This window comes from Zootoca vivipara, chromosome 3, assembly GCF_965207765.1.
Source record: "Zootoca vivipara chromosome 3, rZooViv2.hap1.1, whole genome shotgun sequence".
Lineage (NCBI taxonomy): Eukaryota > Metazoa > Chordata > Lepidosauria > Squamata > Lacertidae > Zootoca > Zootoca vivipara.
The window spans coordinates 92070150-92089049 of record NC_142586.1 but is presented as its reverse complement, the minus strand read 5'-3'; the positions used below and the strand labels follow the sequence as shown (position 1 = coordinate 92089049).

Genomic DNA, 18900 nt, shown 5'->3' with positions numbered 1-18900 from the left:
GACTACCCTAAATTCCATGCATTCATGGGGAAATTCCTATGCTACTAGCCTTGTCTTTCAGTCATCATCCAATCCCTGGAGAGAGCCAATTTTCTTTCATGTCTGAACAAAAGAAAAATGTACTATTAAAATGCAATTCAGAAGTGATAAAAACTGTAAGTGGAGCAGCCGGCTTTCAGCAACTCCTATGTATACTCAGGGACATTGGGGCCACATTAATTTTTTTTGTGTGTGATGTCCATCCCATGTGCAAATTAGCCCTAGAAGTGCTATAATCTGTCTTATATGAAAGCCACCTGCCCCATGAGTATATACATGCTTCTGTAGCTTTGTATAATTTAAAGCTCTGCTACTTCTGTGCTTTTGTTTTGTTAATTTTCAAGAGCCCTTGGTTTTGAATTCTTTATGGGCAATTTGACTGGCCAGATGCTAATAAAGACCAATTTGTTTCCCCACAAGGAAGGTTTATTGATATAATTTACTGTTGATGAAATATTAAACCCTTTCAGTAAAGGATTTAAAAATAGAATTTAGCAGTTAAAATAAGAAAATGGTTGTTGTTTTTTAGATGGCATCACAAAAAGTAGTACGTGACTGTTAAAAACTTTCTATTGGAAGCTTTTCAAAAAGAAAAAGAAAATAAATGTTTCCTATCTTTTTTAAAGGGCCTCTTCTTTTTTCCATTTTACACTTTTCAATATAGCATCTGGGGGAAATGAAAACTTGATTTAGCCTACTGATATCTGGGAACAATAACATTTTTGCCTCATGGTACAGACAGTCATCTAACAATTTAGGGTGTGATCCACAGAGTCTTTTTCATAAATGCCTTTACTCTCAGGGAGCACCGTAATTACCCTTTCTTACTACCAAGGGTGCCAACTTGAATAAAATATTTTGGAGGCCCAGGTACGCCCTGCCCCGCATAACCGATCACATGACACAGTGCATAATTGATCACATGACACAGTCCCACATATACCATTTGAATGGAAATGCCCATCAACTTTGTGGGGGCCTTGCCCCCTCAAATATTTTATTGTGGGGTCCGAAGCCCCCACAACCCCTGAGAGTTGGCTCCTATTCTCAGTACAGTGGAACCTTGGTTATAGAACACCTCGGTTTACGAACACCGCAGACCCATCTGGAACGGATTAATCCACTTTCCATTACTTTCAATGGGAAAGTTCGCTTCAGTTTATGAACAGACTTCCGGAACCAATTGTGTTCATAAACCGAGGTACCACTGTACACTATTATGGTTGATGCTCATTGAATAACCAACTTTTTCCCCTTAGCAAGAACTTTTCTTGATGCCAGATTACTTTCCTGCACCTCCACTTGAAGACAGGGGCTAGTTTCATTGCTTACCACTGATGTTTTATTGGAGTTTGATACAAAATGAATTCTGTTCATGTCTCCAGAACCCATAGATGAGGTACGGGAGAAATCCCCACCAGGACCTAGTTCCTAGTGAAGGAAATGGGGAGATGCCTGGGTGGCCAGCTGCTTTGGATCAGTATTGTGTACACTGACTGGCTCGCCAAGGTTTCAGACAGGAGTCCTATCCAGCAGTGCCAGGGATTGAACCTGTGACCTTCTGCATGCTAAGGCCACTGAGTTGCATCCCTTCTCAGCCAGCTCAACCTCTCCACCCCCATTCTGCCTCTGATCCACTCAGGAACAGCATCCAGCATTCATAATACAGTGGCACCTTGGTTCCCAAATGGCTTAGTTGTCGAACAAATCTGCTCCCAAATGCTGCAAACCCGGAAGTGAGTGTTCCGGTTTGCGAATGTTTTTTTGGAAGCCAAACGTCTGACGCAGCTTCTGCGGCTTCCGGTGGAATGCAGGAAGCTCCTACAGCCAATCGGAAGCCATGCCTTGGTTTTTTAATGGTTTCGGCAGTCGAACAGCCTCCCGGAACGGATTAAGTTCGAGAGCCAAGGTACCCCTTGTAATTATCTTGAAGTAGCTGAAGTTGGGAACACTTTTCAAGGGCCGGCTCATCACCAGCATAGTGCAGTAGTCCAAACTAGAAGTAACTGAAGCACATGGCACATAGCCAAATCAGCTCTCTCTAGTGGTTGGTCTAAAGCTTTAGAAAACGAAATAAGCTATCCCTGAGTTTGCAAAGGGTGATATTTTTATGCCAGTCTGTCTTTTGGTTGCTGAAGAATCATTTGGCCCCAGAATAGGCTGTACAAGCAACGGCTGATTTACGCACATCATGGTGAGCCGGAAGTGGCCGTAAAAGGGGGCACAATGGGGGTGGGGCGGAGCGGGCTTCTGCGCTCTCTACTGGCACACATGGGAGTCAGGAACATAATCCCTGCACAAATGGGTCATTGCCTGTCCTGCCATCATTTCTGTTGAGATGGTGAAGTTTTTATAAAGCAGCTCCTGTGTAATTTACTTTCAGCTGTACTATGCAAAATGAAAGGCATAGGGGAGAAGTAAAGGGGGGCATTCATTAACTATGTAACAGCAATGATAGACTATGGCTGCAGAAAATGGTTGTGCACTGAAACAAATGCTTTCCACATTGTACAGTTCCCTTGTGATTTATATGACCTGTACTAGTAGAATGAAAATATATATAAAATAAACATATATGTGTTTCCCCTTTTAGGTTTTTGCCATTTTCAGGCCACAGAGTTGATACGTATGTACCATCAATCCAAAGAGCAAGTAAATATGGTCAATCGAGTTACGGGCTCAAACACTTCCGGGAAAAACACCCAGAGAAATGGATAACAAATAAGGTGAGTTATGTTGGGAAACCAAAGCGAAGCTTTGTAGACTTCTTAAAAATATCAAAATCAATCAGATCCACTCCACTAAATCAATTTCTACTGAAATGACATAAAAGCTCACTGAATTGGGAAACTATACAGTGCTTTCATGAGAGTAAAATATGAACCGAAACTCCTCTGCTGTATATCGAAGAAAAAGAAAAAATGGAAATTGTTAAAAATCAGTTAAATATAAAGCTATAGAAACATTGCCCTAATTATTGAAACCCGATGCTCAAAAATTATTACTACTACTGCTACTACTCAAGGCAATAAGGAACATAATAAGTGCGGCAATTGTACACAATAATTAAGAACATCACAACACACACACACGGTGGTTTGACATAATGAAATTAAAACTTTCACTTACCAATAATGTATTTTAAAAAGTATTATCCTTAGGGCTGCATTCTGTAAGACAGGTACGGTAGTTTCCGTTTTCTGCACTGAAGAACATCCAAAGATGAGGGTGCTCAACGCTTTACACCAGTTCTTGAGATTGTACCAAAAGGCTTAACATTTCACTGCCTTGAAATGAACAGGGAAGTCTAGCAAGAGAAGGGCCTCAATGCATGCACACACAGCATAAGTGATTACTGGATAAAAGTCCAGTTCACAAAATGATATGCAACAATGTTACCCTGGTTTTTGTTGTGTTTTTTTTGTATTTCTATTAAGAGTTTCAAACATATTTTGTTAATACATTAAAGAAAACAGGCATAGGGCAATCACAGTTGTTGATAACATTGCCATACTATTATATAAAGGAATAGTGTGATTAAGAAGTCGACAAGAAGTTAGGGGTCAGATGAAGAGGAGAATTGCAGTTGTGTTTCTTTCTGGCCGAGGTGAGCAAGGAAGAAGAGGTGGAGATATTAGGGGTTTTTGTGTTGTTCTTGATTACATTCAGGGTTAGAAGAACCCACCTCCTCAAATGGCAGCAAAGTTCAACAGACACACCTGAAAAAATGGTGAACCGACACCTCTGTTGGGGACCTAAATTGCTTCCTTCCCGGTGAGGATCACATAAAATAAGGGTTACCTTCCCCCCCCCCCAACCCTGTTTGTATTGCAAAGAAGGAGAAAATAATGGTGGAATCTTTCAATAACAACAAGAGAAGAAAATAGTTTGTCTGTTACTTTCTTTCCGACTAAACATGACTGAAAATGTATTGCTATTTTCAGACATTTCCAGAATTGACGGATTTGCTAAAATCTCATTTCAGAATTTCTTGCTACAGGCCTTGATGTTTCTCAAAACTTTTAACATTGTATAAATAGCTGTTCAGTGGAAGGAATTCAATATGGGATAGGATGTCAAAAGTTTAAAAACGGAACTAATATAGATCATCAGTCACAAAGCATGAAATGGAAAGAAAACAATTGAACAATTGCTTCTCAGCTGCTTTTCTGAGTTCTTGTCAGTTTGGGGAAGCAACAAAATTCTGATTTTATGTAAGCTCCCTGTAGACTCAAGTTAAAAGAAACTACCATACATAGAAATTGCTCTGCACACTTGGGTTCTGCTACCTTGACACATGATTTTGTCTGTAGCATCCTGAGGTGGGGATTACAGCCTACTAGATACGCTAACAGTTTACATTGTCAGATGATAAAATTCAAATAATTGCTGCCCAGGATACTGACCTTTTGACCCACTTTAGTTCATAGCTGCATTAGTCTATAGCAGCAAAATACTTATTTGGGCTCCAGTTCTGCAGCTCAAATCCCATAGAAATCAATGTGATTTAAGCAACCTTAATGTGAACTGAACTGCAGCTTTTGTCACCTAATTGATAGTGGCTTCATTCAGATGCCATGCTAAATCATGGTTTGATGCTATAGGGAAGAGCAGCGGTTACGTGCTCCCTCCCCACCATGCATATGCTGTACTTCAATTGTAATTTGGCCTGAACAAAACAAATTTTGATGTTTCACTTGTAAAATTGTGTTTTGTACTTGCCCTCCAAACTAAAATTGCAAAAACATGGTTTGAAGCTGTTTTGCAGTCTTGGTTTGGAGGGCATGTGTAACCCATGTTTTGTCAGTTTGACGTAAAAGCAAACTATGCTTTGATCATATTAGGAAATAACTAATTGAAGAGGAGCTTGTGAGACCAGGAGAGAGAAAAGGGGCATGCACACACACAGACACAGGACTCATTCCTACAGTGTCAGACCATAATTTGAGAACCAACACAATAATAAGTGTAGCCTAAGAAGAGATTAAGCACACTTTGGTTCAGTTCAGATGTAACAGATACCATGGTTTCCTGCCATGCTGAGACTTGTACTTCCCTCTCTCCCTTTTTTCCACCTACAATGAGAAAATTGAAAGCCATTTTTGCGCTTAAGCTAGCTGTGGTTCCCCATTTTGTCCAGACTCGGAGAACTGTGGTTTGTTTAAACCAGGTGCAGGGAACCTTTGGCGCTCTGGATGTTGCTGAACTACAACTCCCATCAGCTCCAGCAAGCATGGTCAATGGCTAGGGATGATGGGCAACATCTGATAGGCCAAAAGTTCCCCACACCTGTGGTTCTGACATGATGGGAAATTGTGATTAAGTTAAAAGTTACAGCTTTATATTTCTTTTTCGATTTTTTTTATATAGCATTGTGAGCTTCTTTGTGAACCCAAGCAGAGATTTTAAAGTAGGACTTGGGCCTGAGTCACAGGTCTGATTTAGGATAGAAATGATCTAGCAAATCCATGTTCGCAACTTTGTCTCTTGAACCAAAATGAACATAGAGCTACAATGTCTTTACAAACGGAGGCGATGGAGCCTTTTATTTCTCTGTCACCAGTTGAGTACATGGTGCACATGCAAGAGAGCAACTAGTGGTACGACCATACTAGTGGTTGCTGCTAAGGTGGTGGCAGATCTAGGTTCAGTATTTGTTGCCTATTTTGGCATAGTTCAGATGGAGGGGCATAGTATTGCTGTGTCCATGCAGCGAAGTTGATAGCAGACCACTGGCAAAGATCATATATTCATATTTCCAAGGCACTAGCAGAATTATTACACAGTAAATTACTAAAATCACTATAAATCAACTTAAAGCTTAGATGAACCAGCAACTTTATATATCTGAAAGATTTAAGGTAAAATAATGTGCTTTGTTCAGACGTTACACTTGACGAAAGTATTTTCCTTGGTTCAAAGCTTCCAAATGACTAATACTGCCCTTACAAGTGCGAAGTTTCAGGATTCAGAAACCACCAGATGCTATGAATTTAATCAACACTGATAGATCCTATGAAACTGGACAGACAAGCGATCAGATATACTAACTAATCTTTCAGTTGTCAGAACACTTGCACTCTCTCAATATTCACTGAAGCAGAAATTACAGCCTACAGCCTTTAATCTGAAGTGGAATTAGTTTTTGTATGCGTTTTAAGACACCTGGCTTTTAATGGCAGTAATTTTTGGTATGTCCTTGTTTTTGAAAACAAGGAAGTGGCATTCTTTGTAGAGCTTTCTACTGTTTGCCTTATTATAGGTGACTTACAACACAGATGTGTGCCTCTTTCCTTATTTGTGCATGCATATTTGGCCCTAAATAGAATTTTATTATCTACAAAGCATAAAAATAGCCAGTACTCCAAAGAATTGATTTAGAGAACCTAAGCATATTGCACAGAACATAAAGTTGACCTTTACCGTCTGCAGCTTTTGAAATGGAGTGGGATGTGGAACACATCATAGGCTTAATGTGGCACAACGCTGTCTGCAGAAACTTGGGTGGGACTGTGACTGCCTGCCCATTGCACCCGATGATTGAATCTGCTGTCACCAGCATCCTGATAATAATGAACATTCAGCTTAACGACCGTGATTATGATTATCATAATTGATGTGTGAGTGCAGTGTGTGGGGATCATTACAGCTAAACTGTACGGCAGAGAAACATGGCTTAGTTATGGATAATTTTACTTTTGCACACTGATTGGGATAAAATATGCTTTTCAAGCTCAACAGTCCATCCTACTGCAATTTCAGGAAGAAGTCTGTATATGTGAATTGATGATCCAAGCATGCTGCAAAACAGCCAGTCTAGCTGTTTGTTTAAAATGGTTTCATTTCATTAATATTGGCAATTAATTAGGTATCAAGAAAGGGGAAAGCTCTTCTGAGTTGCCAGTTGCATTAATCAGATACCAAGTTCCTTGCATAGGCTGAAAAGAAAAATATTTAGCTATGCACAACTGGTACAGTTCCATTGATAATGGCAAAGACATTTTACCTTTGCATTGTCAGTGCCAAACTAAAATAACATTTATCTGCTTTCCTAATGTCTTGGGAAAACTGGCGGAAAATCTTGTTAAAGATAAAACCGCCAAGCGTATAGAAGAACAAGCCTTGCTGAAGCAGAACCAGCATGGCTTCTGTGAGGGTAAGTCCTGTCTCAACAGGCTTTAGGAACTAACTGCTTTTAATGAAAGGACTGGTGCCATGCTGTTTTTATTGTAATTATTTGGATAGTTTTAGTAGATTGTTTATGCATATATATGTAGTTTTAATTCTATCAATGTTTAATTGTTTTTAATGATCCTCTTGTGGATCAGGAACTGGTTAAGTGATGGGAAATAGAGAGCAGGGATAAATGGACAATTCTCCCAATGGAGGGCTGCAGAAATGGAAGTTCCCCAAGGAAAGGTATTGGGACCTGTGTGTTTCAACTTGTTCATAAGCAATGTAGAGTGAGGAGTGACGTGGACAAGTTTGCAGATGATCCTAAACCAGGCATGGCCAAACTTGGCCCTCCAAATGTTTTGGAACTACAACTTCCATCATCCCTAGCTAACAGGACCAGTGGCCAGGGATAATGGGAATTGTAGTCCCAAAACAGCTGGAAGGCCAAGTTTGGCCATGCCTGTCCTAAACTGTTCAGGGTTGTTAAAAAGGGATTGTGAAGAGGTCCAAAGGGACTTCTCCAAACTGAGTCGTTGGGTGGTAAAATGGCAGGTGCAATTCAGTATAAAAAAGTATAAAGTGATGCATGTCGAGAGGGTGGAATCTCAATTTCACACATATGCTCATGGGGTCTAAACTGGTGGTCACTTAGAAGGAACAAGACCTGATAAAGTTGCAGACCCAGTGTGCATCAGCTGTGAAGAATGCAGCTTCCATGGTAGGGATCATTTGGAAAGAAACGGAAAATCAAACTGCCAGTATCATAATGCTGTTATACAAAACTGTGGTGCAACTGCATTTGGAATACTGTGTACAGTTTTTGCCACCTCACTTCAGAAAAGATACTGTAGAGTTTGAAAAATCACAGAAACAGGTGGTTGTAGGTTAAATCCTCGTCTGGGAGAGCTGCATATTCCTGCATTGCAGGGAGTTGGGCTAGATGATACTCAGGGTCCCTTCTAACGCTACAATTCTACAATTATTGTTCCCTGAGCCACTGAAAAGCATTTCAAGAGGGTTGGGAGACCATTTGCATTGGAATGGGATGTGGCACAGTGGATTTATGAAGCTGCAAGGTAGAATCAACAAACATCATACACATTTTACTACACTGCTTGGGGAAACCTTGAACATATGGCAAAATTCATTCTGAAATAAAATAAGTACACACATGCCGATAAAAGCAGAAGTGCCTTTCACATGTGCAGTGGCACCTTTGGATTCCTGCCTGTGTGAACAGATGTGGGGGCAAAAAGAACCATGTAACAATACTCCTTTGAAGGTGGCTCAGAGAAAATCATTCAGAAGGAATGATTTCAAGTAGCGACTAGAAAAAAAAAATCGAGCCATTCAGTGAAGTTATTTACATGAGAAAAGGCACTGTCAGCACTTTCTAATGTATTTGAATAGGGATTGTCAAGCAACCAGTTCTATATTTTATAAAAACCTTATTTTTAGTTCTATAATTTCTCAGTGGGAAAATGCCGTCCTTTGATAATGTTATTGGACTTTGAAGAATAAATATAGTCTGAAGAGAAGAATTAGATGGCACTTATTAAACTGTCTAACTAGCAATCCTGTGTCGTTTGTCTGTTGCATGATAAATGTCTTGTGTTACCCATCTTCTATGTTTAATCAGGCAAATAGCTTGTTTCCACAGGGGAAGAAAATCTGCCTTTTAATAACTGCTAAGTTAAGTCAAAGAGTTTGCAGATTTTCCACACAATTCTTTACTGAGATTACAGGGTGGCAGAGTTTATGTATAGTTAACAAGACTGAAGCTCTGTTAACAAACAAGAAAATTTTTGGAGACCTCCCAAAAGAGACAGACTGCAAACTCTTTCTCACCTCTTCCCAAAGTTATTCAGATTTGTTATTTGGGTGCTGCTGATTGCACCAAAATGTGCTAAAGCTTGTTGTCATCTGTGAACAAGGAAGTTAACCAGGAAGTGGTTTTAGCCAGCAAAGCTTTGACCCATCCCTCTAGCTATGGTCTCCAGCAAGTTTTGTGCCAGGGTAACTGCCCATGAACTACTATGCAGTTGTGCTTGTTGTATATCCGTCACTGTTTCTTTGAATGCTACAAAAAGTGCACTGTGCTAAAATTAATTTGATCTAATAGCTTCAAATATGTGATTGTCAATGAACGAAGGATTTGTAATTTATTTAAAATGTAGTTCAAGGCGGCTTACAGAAGTAGCAAGATGCAATATAAATGTGATATACAAAAAGAACAGGCGCCAACAAAGACCAGCAATAAAACTTTTTTAAAATAACCACAGTAAGAGGCACCATGAACTATAATAAAAACAAAAGGCAGAATAAAAACAAAGTAAAAAGACAAAGAGGGAGATCATAAACAATTATGGCTGGCAAGCATTAACATCTATCTGCTGGAGACCAATGTCATCCTAAACAGGAAGGTTTTAATGCTAAGTCAGAAGGCCAGCAAGGAGGGACAAGTTGAACTCTCCCCAGTGAAGAAGGTCCACATTCTGGGTCCAGCAACAGAGAAGGGAGACATGACTGGGTATGTTGTGTTGTGGTCTGGATTGCAGTGCTAATAGCAGTTACTACTATTGTGTACTCTAAATAATAGGTAGAAAATTGCAATTACGCATATTCTTTAGCCCTGCTGGTTAAAGGCAGGTTCACTGAAGTGGGTGGTGCTTCCAAGCTGTGCAGAAACGGAAACTCATCACCAAGGCTGAGTTAATAAGAGCTCCAGACTTCAACTTAGATAGTACCTTTTAGGTTCATGCTCCACAAAAAGTCAGACAAGCGATCAGAACAAAGTACCCAAATTTCTGTCAAGTCTTTGTGACTTTCCAGAATGCAAAGGCGTGCAAAATCTAGTCAGTTAATGAACGTTTGTATCTGTGAAGATGGTTTTGTGCTACGTGAGAAAGGATCATCCTAACATAAATTGCTTGCCGCTCTCTGTAAAAAATACTACATTTTCCAGGATTATATTTTTGTCATTTTATTCAGAGCAGGACAAGTAAAGTGAAGCTTTGTGATATATTAATAAGGAACGGTGTGCGTGTGGGTGTGTACTGTAATGGAATAATGATGTCCTGAGTATTATACCTGCCCTGCATGCCACTGCATAGCCTGCTGTTCTGTTGGTACAATCTAGTTGGTGTCAGAGCTTGGGACCTGGAGAAGTAAAGAACAAGTCAATCAAACAATACAAGACCATGCATATTAAAACAGACTTGGTGCCCTGATGTGAAGCTGCTTGATTGAGCAGTGCAGTGTCAGCCATGTCTTTCTTCTAATGCTAAAAGTAATGTACATAGACAGAGTGACAATCAGAGTACAGCCTCCCATCAGCTGTAATTAATCTTTTAGTTAACAAAAAGACTAGAAAGCCTCTCATCAGCCACTTCTGAAGTCGGAGAGACCCTGCTTTTTGATGTTTGTATTCTGAGTAAAATTGTCCCCACCAGTTCTAACAAATTGAAACACCAGGCTAATTATGGCAGCTAATGAAGTGTGTGGAATGGTCACAGCTTGTCGTGAAACTGTTCCTTCAGCTCAGATTAGAGTTTCATCAATCACTTTTTTAAACTGATCCAGAATTGCTTCTGCCCGGTGCTTGGCATTTTTAATGCTGTTTCTGTAATTGGTTTTTTCCCCAAAGCTTAGGCTGTTTTTTGAAATATTGCATTCTTAAGATAGAACACGCAAATGCAGACTCCAGTCTGTGTGGATATGTGTGTGTTTGTGTGTGTGTGTGTGTGTGTGTGTGTGTGTATTCATTATTGCTTCTATCAGCTGATCAAGTGGTAAGAAGCTAATAAAAGGAGCACAACTGTAAAATTTGATATACTGCTTTTAATCCCACTAAAGGTAGCAATAAAGCATATACACATATATGGATATGAATCGTTATTACCGGGGTTTGATGTATACTGGCGTAATCACATGAGATACAGTGTGTGCGGATGGGTGTCTTAAATCTCACCAGAGGTTTTAAATTAAATGAATGATTCGGATTGTATTCCTCTGTATATCATTCAGCAAAATTGGGTGTAATTTGATGTTTCTGCAAATGCCAAACCTCCTGGCAATGGAAGTTCAAAATATCTTAGTAGCTCAAGAATAGAAACATTTTAGCTTGAATCCCAAGCCCTTGGGATCGCGTTGGGAATTTTCGCTGTGCCTCTTATTTCCTTAAGGTAGAAAGTTGCACAATTGTTAGAATCCCAAGTTCTTGCTCATTTACAGGCTCTACTGGTATTCTGCTATATGATGATTCTTTAGAAGTTCAGGAGATAGCTCTTGGCAAATATACTGTCAAATTCATGCCTTCAAAATATTATTTAAATAGCACAGGGGTGAAACTAAATATATTTCCCTCATTTGTTACTTTACATGTCAAGAGCTATCTCCTGTTTTCATGGATTTCAGGACATGTTAGCACATTTGCAGTATTTTGATTGTTGTTGTTGTTGTTTAGTCGTTTAGTCGTGTCCGACTCTTCGTGACCCCATGGACCATAGCACGCCAGGCACTCCTGTCTTGCACTGCCTCCCGCAGTTTGGTCAAACTCATGTTCGTAGCTTCGAGAACACTGTCCAACCATCTTGTCCTCTGACGTCCCCTTCTCCTAGTGCCCTCAATCTTTCCCAACATCAAGGTCTTTTCCAAGGATTCTTCTCTTCTCATGAGGTGGCCAAAGTATTGGAGCCTCAGCTTCACGATCTGTCCTTCCAGGGAGCACTCAGGGCTGATTTCTTTAAGAATGGATAGGTTTGATCTTCTTGCAGTCCATGGGACTCTCAAGAGTCTCCTCCAGCACCACAATTCAAAAGCATCAATTCTTCGGCGATCAGCCTTCTTTATGGTCCAGCTCTCACTTCCATACATCACTACTGGGAAAACCATAGCTTTAACTATACGGACCTTTGTCGGCAAGGTGATGTCTCTGCTTTTTAAGATGCTGTCTAGGTTTGTCATTGCTTTTCTCCCAAGAAGCAGGCGTCTTTTAATTTCGTGACTGCTGTCACCATCTGCAGTGATCAAGGAGCCCAAGAAGGTGAAATCTCTCACTGCCTCCATTTCTTCCCCTTCTATTTGCCAGGAGGTGATGGGACCAGTGGCCATGATCTTGGTTTTTTTGATGTTGAGCTTCAGACCATATTTTGCGCTCTCCTCTTTCACCCTCATTAAAAGGTTCTTTAATTCCTCCTCGCTTTCTGCCATCAAGGTTGTGTCATCTGCATATCTGAGGTTGTTGATATTTCTTCCAGCAATCTTAATTCCGGTTTGGGATTCATCTAGTCCAGCCTTTCGCATGATGAATTCTGCATATAAGTTAAATAAGCAGGGAGACAATATACAACCTTGTCGTACTCCTTTCCCAATTTTGAACCACTCAGTTGTTCCATATCCAGTTCTAACTGTAGCTTCTTGTCCCACATAGAGATTTCTCAGGAGACAGATGAGGTGATCAGGCACTCCCATTTCTTTAAGAACTTGCCATAGTTTGCTGTGGTCGACACAGTCAAAGGCTTTTGCATAGTCAATGAAGCAGAAGTAGACGTTTTTCTGGAACTCTCTAGCTTTCTCCATAATCCAGCGCATGTTTGCTATTTGGTCTCTGGTTCCTCTGCCCTTTCGAAATCCAGCTTGCACTTCTTGGAGTTCTCGGTCCACATACTGCTTAAGCCTGCCTTGTAGAATTTTGAGCATAACCTTGCTAGCGTGTGAAATGAGCGCAATTGTGCGGTAGTTGGAGCATTCTTTGGCACTGCCCTTCTTTGGAATTGGGATGTAGACTGATCTTCTGTTATTCTTCTATTTTGATTCTGTTATTCTAAATTCCATTTCCCCTCTCCTCCTCTACCCTTTTTCCCCCTTTCCCTTATTTTCCTGTTCGCTGTGGTAGCCCAGTTGATTTTGTCAATGATTATACTGCATTGGTGACATCACAGAGAGTTTCGTGGTATTCAACTAATGATTTGAACTAATAACAAAGTGTATTGCTTGTTATACACCCTTTGTTTAGTTCTGCTAGGTGTATGATTGAAGGATTTAAAAATACCTGCATATTTATACTGCATTTCTTCACTTTTGAGAAAATAGTTTAAATGAAATATATTTTATTTGTGCACAGAATATATTAAGCATAATCCCACTTCAGGTAGACTTGTTTTTTCATAAAAATATTTATTAGTCATTTGGCAAATGACATTTATTAATTGTGAGTGAATGAAGATGAAGCTTTTGACCATCCATTCCCTTTATAAGGAATACTTTTGGAAATTGCCCTGCACTAAACTAAGGCTTGAATTACAATAGCCAATAAGTTCCAAATACCAATCCAACAATTTCATCTGCACCTTTGTTTTTTAGCTCTGATTCAGTAAAGTTCAAGGGTATCCAAGTATGAAATAGCTTGTGAGGAAATTCACATCACCTTCTTAATTTAATTTAGCTGTAATAAAGACTGCATTAGTTCCAAAAATAGAATATTATCTTTGGCAATTTTGGTTCAAATATAGATATTAGGTATGTCCAAAACAAAATAAGGCAGAGAGTGCCATTTCCTCTGGTGTATGATATAAGAGAAATGGGCGAAATGCAATGTTTTGAAACTTATGGCCACATTTTCACGGAAATGTATACCCCACCCCATTTTACAGGCTCTTGGAAAGTAACACTAAATATAAAAGAGAATGTGAAAACATATTATAATATCCTACCAATGCAAAACAAAATTCATTCAGACATCTCTTCATCCACTATAACCTTAACTCTTGCCCTCCCAAATCTAACATAAATACTGTAGGTAGGCTTGTGCTTAGGTTGTGGAAGACAGGAGTGCCTGGTGTCCTCTGGTTCATGGGGTCATGAAGAGACGGACACGACTAAACAACTAAACAACAATAACAACAAGTGCTTAGGTTAGGATGGAAGAATCACTAAGGAAGAGATGTATAACTATGGCAAGTGCTTTCCCCCCTTAAAATATGTTTAGGATACTCTCATTTTCCTACTCATATTTAAACACTGCCCCTCAATGAGGCTAAACTTAGATTCACAAAATGTTTAGGCATGGGCGTACCCCTGCATCCCCCCAGAAAAAAAGCACTGACTATGACCAAGAATGGCTCTCTCTACATCCTTGGCAGCTGATTCAAAAATAAGAGATTTCATTGTTTAGGAAGTGCCCTGGGTTGATCACATAATGGGGAGGGGTGGCTGTTTCTAAGGTACGTTGGGTCTATGCAAATTAGAAGACGGATGCATAGGGATATTGGTCCATTATTCAGATAAGACAGTTCACACATATAGCCATCAGTCAAAGTTGGGTAATCAAGCAGTGATAAATCAAGTGATGCATGTGTGAACCAACTCTGCATTTACTGTGTTGGACACTTTCCACTATTACTGAATAAACCTGAGTGCAATCAATCTTACTCTTTTTGAATCAAACAACTGTATGATATAAAAAATTGGCAATGCCAAAAATTGCTCCAGATTTTTTTAAAAAATTTTTGGAGGAGCTGTGTAGATTTGGGTTGCAGTCCTATTATATACTCTGGCTTCTCCTCAGATCGTATAAATCTATACACACTTGCATAGGAATACGCCCCATTGAATTCAGTAGGACTTTACTTCTGAGTTAACACATATAGAATTGCACTGTGTGTGCATGCTTTACCTTGCATATCACAATCTTCCTAAACAGAAACAAGTTGATATTTCATATTGTGCAGCAGCTGTGAAAAAGGTAAATTTCACGCTAGAGATAATTAGGAAAGGAATTGAAGATAAGACAAATCTATGGTGGTGGTGCAGTTGGAGTAATATGTATAGTTCTGGTTGCCTCACCTCCAAATATATGTTTTACAGTTGGAAATGATTCAGGAAAGAGTAACCAATTTGATCAAGGGGGTGGAGCAACTATGGAGGAAAGGTTACAACATTTAGGCCTTTTAAGCTTAATTAAGGAAAAGGCAAATAAGAAGCAATAAAATTATGCATGGGGTTGAGGAAGTGGTATGGGGAAAGTTTTTCTCCCTCTCTCCCAACACTGGAATTCTTGGACATTCAGCGAAGACTCAGGACAGACAAAAGAAAGCACTTCTTGTTAAACTATGGAATTCGCCACCTCCAAAGGTAGTGATGGCCACCAAGTAGGATGGCTTTACAAGAGGATTAGACAGATTCATGGATAAGACTATCATGGGCTACTAACCATGGTGAGCATCTTCTGTCTCCACTCTTTGGGGCAGTGTACACTTCTGAATACCAGTTGCTGGAAACTGCAGGAGGAGAGAGTACTGCCGTGCTAAGGTCCTCCTTGTATGCTTATCACAGGCATCTGGTTGGCCTCTGTGAGAATAGGAAGTTGGAGTGGATGGGCATTGATCCAGCAGAAGGCTCTTAGGTTCTTAAGATGGCTTGATCTTGTGTGTGTGTGTGTGTGTGTGTGTGTGTGTGTGTGTTTGGAAGCAAGCCTCCGGGATTCCACTTGGGGTTATGCCCCAAAATGACTGTTTTATGGTAGAAGTGGACTTTCCCCCGTTAGTTTCCAGAGTTGTCCCAAATCCATGATGGAGAAAGCTGCAAGGTTTGTCTGTTCTGCGTGTTGAGCCTCTCCGAGATCATGTAATAAATAACACGCTGCTTGCTTTCATTTGACTCATTTGTTCTCTGCTCTGCAGTTCTGTACTTCACAACCTCTAACCCCCAGTGACCTCCTATTGACAGCCTGTTTCAAGCTGTCCCAATTGTGTGCAGGTGTGTACTATAGTGTTACAGTATTGGATTATGACCTGGGAGACCAGGGTTTGAATCCCCACTCAGGCATGAAGCTTACTGACCTTGGGTCAGTCACCATCCCTTAGCCTGCCCTACCTCACAGGGTTGTTGTGAGGATGACATTTGGGGGAGGAGAACCATGTACACCACCTTGCGCTCCTTGGAAGAAAAGGGAGGCATATAAATGTAATGATAAATAAATGCTTCCTTTGAAAGAGGACAGAAACTGGCGGCTTTTTAAAAGGGAGGAATTAAGCGCATCATGGCTGCTATTTTGATTGTTTATGTATTTTGATTGTTCCACCTCTGCCGTGCTTGTTGTGGCAGCTTCCGGTTCCTATATGTATGGCAGGCAATAATTTGGATGTGCTTCTCCTTATGTCCTATGAGCATCAGAAGCAAGTGCCATCAGAACTAGTACTTGTAAAAGATGCAACAACCGTTATCCTGGGGAGAATTTTATGCCAACATTGCTCTATTTTAAAATCGGGATCTCATCCCCTTCTGCAATGCAAGTGTGCATATGACCAATGCAGCAGAGGATGCTTTTCATTTGCATTGTGTGGGTTTGATGTGTATCTGAAGCCGAACCAACCCCTTCTCCCAAAAATGTTTGTGGAAGTAAGCTCTAAGGTAGGCTTTCCTGTTTCTCTTTGGGACATCTCAAGGGACGGACTAACAATGCTCTAAGAGTCTTAATTTGGACCACTTGTAAAGATACAATCAGATAAGTAATTATTCAAACTCAGAAGCAGTAATTACAAGTCTTTTATAATTTCTCACAAGACTGTTTGATTCTAGTTCCTCGATTTACAACACTGAGAGAAGTATGTATAATATACTATTTCTTAAGAGGCTTGGTCGAAATTTAAGTAAAATTATAATGAAATGTTTGTTGCATATATTAAGCTGCAATTAAAATGTTTTCTGCCTCTGTCTGAAAGATAAGATATTAAAATAATGTTGTTAGCAGGCTTCCCACTGTGCGAATAATTTCCTGATATTTGTACAGCATATTATCATATGCTCTCTGTCAATAACCAAATAGACTATCAAACAGAGAAAATAGTATGATGAAAGTATCATGCAGAAGGACATAACATTGTTTCATGATGACTAGCCAGTATCATTTTATATTTTAAAAATGAATGATAAGTTGATTCAAAGCATACTTATAAAGTCATTAAAGCAAGTTGAAAATTGTCCTCCATTTTAGTCAGCTAGCCTTTTTAAGTCAGAGGGGTTGTTGTTTTAAATCAGCTTTGCTTGCATTTTTAGGAGGCAATTAGCCATTGGATTTGACATATTGGCTTGGTTACCATGCAATGCTAAGTCAAACCATGGCTAAGTGTGGACACACATAATAAAATCACAGGAGCTTCACTCTTCTCTAGATCTTGCTGCCACCGTGCTACTTAGAGTTAAGCCATGGCTTGACTTAATGCAACATATGAACGCATGCTCATAGTTTGCCCTGCTACATCATAAACTGCATCCGCGTTTTCTTTTTGTTTTGCAGTTCACACTTAGCCATGGTTTATTTTACAGTATATGGTTTGGCATACCGTCATGTACAGACTATTCAGAGGCAACCTTCAAGTTCAAATGTTAGTGTTATAACTATGTTATAACTATGTGAGTGTTTGTTATAACTGGACAAGACATTGGTAACTAGTTGGTGTTTTCATTCATGAATCTATGCTCTATTTGGCAGTTTGCAGAATGATAAGAACAATCCTTTCTTTGGTTGGTTGGTAAGGACTTCACTTGGTGATGGCTACTATAATAACAATGGGAGGCCTTTTACCACCTTCAAATACTGAGGTTACACAGATTCCCATTTATAAAGCAATTAAGTTGAACTACTTGAATTAAAATAGTGTATTCTCATTGACTTCAGTGAGGCTAAAATAAATCTCAGTCTTGCTGCTTTGATTGTGCATTAAACTAAGATCACTGGACATTCCATATACCAAGGAAGTGGTATATTTCCAAGATAGCATGTTAAGAAATCTCTCCCCCCCCCCCAAGAAAAAGATCGCAGAATTAGTAATTCTTGTTAACAAATGGAAAGTGGTTGCAGTGCCGGATTAAACCCCGTGGAGGCCCCTAGGCAGTTGAAATCAAAAGTCCTCTTGCAAATTATCCCCTAATACATTTTTTTTAGTGGGATAACATTTAGTGGGATAAGCTTAATTGTGATTTTCTTTCAAGATCACTCATTACTTTGATCTTTTATTGTGGGGCCCCTAAAAGGCTTGGGGCTCATAGGCCTTTGTCTGTTCTGCCTATTTGGTAATCTGGCGCTTCAGTGGTTGTGTCTCATATGGTATCAGATACTGTTACCTCAATCCACATGCCCATCTTGCTCACATATGATAGAGGAAATTAATTCCTTTACGTGTGCAGATCACAGTTCCTTCAATGAGGGAGCATTTGCAAGCAGAGAGTTTTTCAGCTCGCTCGGCCAATAATGCGAGATGAGCGCGCAACCCCAGAGTCGGTCACGACTGGACCTAATGGTCAGGGGTCCCTTTACCTTTTAAGTAATTGTGAATCTAACTATAGTCTTCATAAAAATTAGGCTACTTTTCAGGGAACAAAATGCACCATGGAAATTCCAAGCAAGGAAACCAAGTGGCTGGCTTACTCTGACAGGATTGTAGTGTTACCTGTGATTTGTGGGTGTATGCCTGCTCTGTAAAAAATAAACACCCAACATTCTGGATTATTATTTTAATAGGGTTACACATGAGAATTAGATTCCTTTCGCCACAGGAAGTAATTGTTGGTCATGATTAATATCCCATCTAATCTCTCTCAATAGTTTTTGTGAGCAATGCTACTTAAGGTGTCTAAATGTACTAGTGGGAATTGAAAATTATAGTGTAGGCCTCTTTCACTAGC

At 39.8% G+C, this 18900-nt stretch overlaps 1 protein-coding gene across 2 annotated transcripts in view; it reads left to right on the top strand.

Moving 5' to 3' along the window:
• Positions 1 to 18900, top strand: part of SPATA17 (spermatogenesis associated 17) — a 79801-nt gene that overhangs the window by 49433 nt on the left and 11468 nt on the right. Inside the window, exon 9 of one of the 2 annotated variants that reach the window (XM_035111349.3) lies at positions 2633 to 2765. In XM_035111349.3, the coding sequence (XP_034967240.1) occupies positions 2633 to 2765 (133 nt within the window). Of the gene's footprint in view, positions 1 to 2632; positions 2880 to 18900 lie in introns of those variants that run through there. The other variant, XM_088666683.1, reaches the window with a different exon arrangement.